General features: G+C 51.1%; 1 protein-coding gene across 1 annotated transcript; it reads left to right on the top strand.

Moving 5' to 3' along the window:
• Positions 1 to 865: 865 nt before the first annotated feature.
• LOC135566145 (dedicator of cytokinesis protein 1-like) lies at positions 866 to 6,158 on the top strand (the record flags this gene model as incomplete). The annotated part of the gene is made up of 3 exons (XM_065013999.1): positions 866 to 964; positions 1,090 to 1,162; positions 6,055 to 6,158. Coding segments are annotated over 3 exons (276 nt in total), but the record flags the coding sequence as incomplete, so codon positions are not given.
• Positions 6,159 to 6,609: the final 451 nt, after the last annotated feature.

Raw genomic sequence — 6,609 nt, 5'->3', positions numbered from 1 at the left:
TAGGTCAGTTAGTAGAGACATGGCCCCAGGGCCTCTGTAGGTCAGTTAGTAGAACATGGTCCTCTATAGGTCAGTTAGTAGAACATGGCCCCAGGGCCTCTATAGGTCAGTTAGTAGAACATGGCCCCAGGGCCTCTATAGGTCAGTTAGTAGAACATGGCCCCAGGGCCTCTATAGGTCAGTTAGTAGAACATGGCCCCAGGGCCTCTATAGGTCAGTTAGTAGAACATGGCCCCAGGGCCTCTATAGGTCAGTTAGTAGAACATGGCCCCAGGGCCTCTATAGGTCAGTTAGTAGAACATGGTCCTCTGTAGGTCAGTTAGTAGAACATGGTCCTCTGTAGGTCAGTTAGTAGAACATGGTCCTCTGTAGGTCAGTTAGTAGAACATGGCCCCAGGGCCTCTATAGGTCAGTTAGTAGAACATGGCCCCAGGGCCTCTATAGGTCAGTTAGTAGAACATGGCCCTCTGTAGTCAGAGTAGAACAGCCTCTATAGGTCAGTTAGTAGAACATGGTCCCTCGTAGAGACATGGTCCTCTATAGGTCAGTTAGTAGAACATGGTCCTCTGTAGTTCAGTTAGTAGAACATGGTCCTCTGTAGTTCAGTTAGTAGAACATGGTCCTCTGTAGTTCAGTTAGTAGAACATGGTCCTCTGTAGGTCAGTTAGTAGAACACGGTCCTCTGTAGGTCAGTTAGTAGAACATGGCTTTTACAGTATAGTGGTTTGATTCCCGGGACCACCCTTATGTAAAATGTACGGATAACTTTAAGTTGCTTTGGATTAAAGCTTCTGTTAAATGGTATTTATTATTATATTTAAATTAACTCTCCGTTTCCACTGCTCTCTCTCGCTCTCTCTTTCAGAACGTGATGTTCCCTGGTGCTGGAGACGAGGGCATCTTGGAGTACAAGTCTGTCATCTACTACCAGATCAAACAGCCACGCTGGTTTGAAACCATCAAGGTGGGTCTGTCTTATATCCTTGTGTTTTGTGTGTGTGTGTGTTCATGTACATGTGTGTACTTTAATTTGAGATGCATTGAGTTTCATTTATCTGTCTGTCTCCTGTCTAACTGTTGAACCTCAAGGTTGCCATCCCCATTGAAGACGTGAACCGAAGTCACCTGCGATTCACCTTCCGCCACCGATCATCTCAAGAATGTAAGTACCAATGTGAATGTTCTGAAGGTATTTTCTGACCCTATTTAACTGAGAGAGTGGATGACAGTGGGGAAAGATGGATAGGGGATGACAGTGGGGAAAGATTGAGAGGATGACAGTGGGGAAAGATGGAGAGAGGATGACAGTGGGGAAAGATGGAGAGAGGATGACAGTGGGGAAAGATGGATAGGGGATGACAGTGGGGAAAGATTGAGAGGATGACAGTGGGGAAAGATGGATAGGGGATGACAGTGGGGAAAGATGGATAGGGGATGACAGTGGGGAAAGATGGATAGGGGATGACAGTGGGGAAAGATGGAAGAGGATGACAGTAGGGAAAGATGGATAGGGGATGACCGTGGGGAAAGATGGAGAGAGGATGACAGTAGGGAAAGATGGATAGGGGATGACCGTGGGGAAAGATGGATAGGGGATGACCGTGGGGAAAGATGGATAGGGGATGACAGTGGGGAAAGATGGATAGAGGATGACAGTGGGGAAAGATGGAGAGAGGATGACAGTGGGGAAAGATGGAGAGAGGATGACAGTGGGGAACGATGGAGAGAGGATGACAGTGGGGAAAGATGGAGAGAGGATGACAGTGGGGAAAGATGGAGAGAGGATGACAGTGGGGAAAGATGGAGAGAGGATGACAGTGGGGAAAGATGGAGAGGGGATGACAGTGGGGAAAGATGGAGAGAGGATGACAGTGGGAAAGATGGAGAGGGGATGACAGTGGGGGAAGATGGAGAGGGGATGACAGTGGGGAAAGATGGAGAGAGGAGGACAGTGGGGAAAGATGGAGAGAGGGTGACAGTGGGGAAAGATGGAGGTAACTTAGATCACTAGGCCACGAGCACAAATTTAAATTCATGGACCACTAGACCACCCTAGGCCATGAGCACAAATATAAATTCATAATTTAGACCACTAGGTTACGAGCCTAAATTTAAATTCATACAATTATTCAGACAATGAATTCATAAATACTAAGCAATTGGCTCCTAACCTGTCCCCAGTCGTCCAAGTCAAGCAGACTGGGTCCTGACCCTACATCCTGGCACTCATAGGGAACAGGAGGCCATTTAGGACACGAGCCCTGGTCATAACAATTACTATACAGTTCACCCTGTGTCACTTTAATTGTGGAATGAAATTCCCCTACATAGATGAGATTCATGTTATTCTGTTGGAATGGCTGTCGTTGGGTCCCGCGCTGGCTGTCGTTGGGGCCCGCGCTGGCTGTCGGTGGGGCCAAGGCTGGCTGTCGGTGGGTCCGCGCTGGCTGTCGGTGGGAGTCCGCTGGCTGCGGTGGGGTCCGGGCTGGCTGGTCGGTGGGGCCTCGGGCGCTGGCTAGTCGGTGGGGCCGTGCTGGCTGTCGGTGGGGCCCGTGCTGGCTGTGTCGGTGGGGCCCGCGCTGGCTAGTCGGGTGGGGCCGCGCTGGCTGTCGGTGGGGCCCGCGCATGGCTGTCGGTGGGCCGCACGCTGTCGGTGGGCCCGCGCTGTCGGTGGGCCTACTTCAGTGGGCCCGAGCTGGGAGAATTGCACTCTAACTGCTCATTTGTATGTTGGGAACGGCGTCCGCCTGGCTGAAGGGACTCCATTCTAAATGTATGTATTTATTTTGGTTAGTGTTTTTAATGTTTATGGGTGTGGAACAGGGCTGAGGAAGCCTGTCCTGGCAGCCTTGTTGCTCCATCTGCTCGCCTCATGGTGTATTATCGGTTAGTCCAGCCAAGAGGAGCTGGGAGAGGCGGCCGTATGCAAAACGATCAATTAGCAGGTCCAGACAGCCTGGAATGAGGGTTGTCTGTTTGAAACGTGCTGTATTTAGGCTGAAGCTATCCGTCCTCTCATTCAGCATTGACACACACACACACACTGTTGTGGGCTTCAGCAAAGACTAATCCTCTAGCACGGTTTACTTCTCATACACTTAGCCAGCCAGTCGGTCAGTCACTCAGTCACTCAGCTCAGTCACTCACTCAGTCACTCACCCAGTCACTCAGCCAGTCACTCAGCCAGCCAGTCACTCAGCCAGCTAGCCAGCCAGTCAGTCAGCCAGCCAGTCAGTCAGTCACTCAGCCAGTCAGTCAGTCACTCAGTCAGTCACTCAGCCAGTCACTCAGCCAGTCAGTCAGCCAGTCACTCAGCCAGCCAGCCAGTCAGCCAGCCAGCCAGTCACTCAGCCAGCCAGTCAGTCAGCCAGCCAGTCAGTCACTCAGCCAGTCAGTCAGTCACTCAGTCAGTCACTCAGCCAGTCACTCAGCCAGTCAGTCAGCCAGTCACTCAGCCAGCCAGTCAGTCAGCCACTCAGCCATGGTCAGTCTCGGTCGGTCGCATAGCCGGCTGATCACTCAGTCCAGTCAGCCAGTCGTCAACCAGCCAGCGATCAGCCAGCTGATCGGTCACTCAGCCAGCAGTCAGTCAGTGTTGATCCGCTCAACCAGTCATCACTCAGCAGCCAGTCAGTCAGTCCAACCAGTCCTCAGCCAGCTGGCCAGCCAGTCCCTCAACCAGCTTCAGCAGCCAGTCCTCCGTAGCAGCCAGTCAGTCAGTGCTCAGCGAGTCAGTCAGTCCTCAGTCAGTCCGCTCAGCCAATCACTCAGCCAGATCAGTCCAGCCAGTATAATGACCAGTCAATGGCGACCGGTCAGTCCGCTCGGCCAGCCGGTCGGTCACTCAGCCAGCCACTCAGCCAGCAGTCAGTCAGTAACTCAGCCCAGCCAGCCAGTCATTCACTGGCCAGCCAGTCGGTCACTCAGCCAGCCAGCCAGCCACTCAGCCTGCCAGTCAGTCACTCAGCTAGCCAGTCAGGCTGTGTCCCTGCCCAGTCAGTCACTCAGCCAGCCAGTCAGTCACTCAGCCAACCGGTCAGTCACTCAGCCAACCGGTCAGGCTGTGCCCCTGCCAGTCACTCAGCCAGCCAGCCAGCCACTCAGCCAGCCAGTCAGTCCTCAGCCAGTCAGTCAGTCACTCAGCCAGCCAGTCAGGCTGTGCCCTGCCCAGTCAGTCACTCAGCCAGTCAGTCCGCTCAGCCAGCCAGTCAGTCACTCAGCCAGCCAGTCAGTCACTCAGCCAGCCAGCCAGCCAGTCAGTCACTCAGCCAGCCAGCCAGGCTCAGTCAGTCAGTCAGTAACTCAGCCAGCCAGCCAGTCATTCACTCAGCCAGCCAGTCAGTCAACTCAGCCAGCCAGCCAGTCATTCAGCCAGCCACTCAGCCAGCCAGTCAGTCACTCAGCCAGCCAGTCAGGCTGTGCCCTCCCAGCCAGCCAGCCAGCTCAGCCACTCAGCCAGCCAGTCAGTCTCAGCCAGCCAGTCAGGCTGTGTCCCTGCCCAGTCAGTCACTCAGCCAGCCAGTCAGTCACTCAGCCAGCCAGTCAGGCTGTCCCTGCCCAGTCAGTCACTCCAGCCAGCCAGTCACTCACTCAGCCAACCAGTCAGGCTGTGCCCTGCCCAGTCACTCCCAGCCAGCCAGTCACTCAATAGCCAGTCAGTCACTCAGCCAGCCAGTCAGTCACTCAGCCAGCCAGTCAGGCTGTGCCCCTGCAATCCGTGAAATCCATAGATTAGGGTCTAATGAATTCATTTAATTGGACAATTTTCCTTCTTACCAGAACTGTAATTCAGTCAATCCTATAAATTGTTGCAAGTGCGTTTTTAAATAATTTTCCTTCAGTATAGTTACTTGCCTTGTCTTTCTGGCTCAGGTTGGATGATTACCTACCTGAGGCATGTTTGATGTCTGATGTTTCCATCCTGCCTATTCTTACTGTTGAGGTATCATTCATTGTATGGGAAGGTATGGAGGAGAGAAGTACATTTCAAGGAGTTCATTCTAGGTCGGTGAACAGCTGAGATGTACAGGTTTCTAAGACAAGATAATGCGACTCCTTTGTTTTAATCTGTGACCTGTATTTGAAGGTGTCTGATGAAGTCATTGCGTGAATCCACTCCTCTCTGATTCTGCGCGCATACCGTGATCCTCTTTCTATCTTTCTGTTGGTTGTCTTCCCGGTCCGTGACTTGGGGTTATTCACCGCGCCAGGCTACGGGCAGAAAACCAATAAGTTGATTTATACAGATTGAATGCACCAGATGCTCCCGGTGAATCACGTTCCTGAACGTCACGTAAATTTGAGCTTGTTGATCTGTGATGGTGATGTATTCGGTCCCATCCGGACACAGCCGTTACTCTCCTCTCGGTTTATATAGGACCCACACGGAGGCTGCTTCACAAATACTGTTCTATTGTCTATGTGTTACCCTCAGGGTCTGGTCTGAATATACAGTGTGCTGACATCATTCTCCCTGAGGGATAGTGTAGCGAAGATGTAGCGAGAATACACTCTGAATATACAGTGTGCTGACATCATTCTCCTGGGGGATAGTGTAAGCGAAGATGTAGCGAGAATACACTCTGAATATACAGTGTGCTGACATCATTCTCCCTGAGGGATAGTGTAGCGAAGATGTAGCGAGAATACACTCTGAATATACAGTGTGCTGACATCATTCTCCCTGGGGGATAGTGTAGCGAAGATGTAGCGAGAATACACTCTGAATATACAGTGTGCTGACATCATTCCCCCTGGGGGATAGTGTAGCGATGATGGAGAGAGAATACACTCTGCCATATGGACTGGATACAACACAGTTATTGCAGTTCAGATTATTGGACTCCTAGGTGTCCTGAATGAGGATGGGATTGTGTATGATTCATATGTGTTGTGTTCTGGTTGTCTGGTTCAGTGGGCGGGCCTCTAACTGGTTGTCTGGTTCAGTGGGCCTGGGCTCTAACTGGTTGTCTGGTTCAGTGGGCGGGGCTCTAACTGGTTGTCTGGTTCAGTGGGCGGGGCTCTAACTGGTTGTATCCTTTCCTCCCCCTGCAGCCAAAGACAAATCGGAGAAGATATTCGCCCTGTCGTTTGTGAAGCTGATGAGGTACGATGGGACGACCCTGAGGGACGGAGAGCACGATCTCATCGTATACAAGGTATGTAATATACAGGGTAGGTAATATAACACCACCTCATCGTATACAGGGTAGGTAATATAACACCACCTCATCGTATACAGGGTAGGTAATATAACACCACCTCATCGTACACAGGTAATATAACTCCACCTCATCGTATACAGGGTAGGTAATATAACACCACCTCATCGTATTCAGGATAGGTAATATAACACCACCTCATCGTATTCAGGATAGGTAATATAACACCACCTCATCGTATTCAGGGTAGGTAATATAACACCACCTCATCGTATACAGGGTAGGTAATATAACACCACCTCATCGTACACAGGTAATATAACACCACCTCATCGTATACAGGGTAGGTAATATAACACCACCTCATCGTATTCAGGATAGGTAATATAACACCACCTCATCGTATTCAGGATAGGTAATATAACACCACCTCATCGTATACAGGGTA

The sequence above is a fragment of the Oncorhynchus nerka genome, unplaced genomic scaffold (genome assembly GCF_034236695.1).
Source record: "Oncorhynchus nerka isolate Pitt River unplaced genomic scaffold, Oner_Uvic_2.0 unplaced_scaffold_7009, whole genome shotgun sequence".
Lineage (NCBI taxonomy): Eukaryota > Metazoa > Chordata > Actinopteri > Salmoniformes > Salmonidae > Oncorhynchus > Oncorhynchus nerka.
The sequence above is the reverse complement of the archived record's forward strand: the minus strand, read 5'-3'. Positions and strand labels throughout refer to the sequence as shown.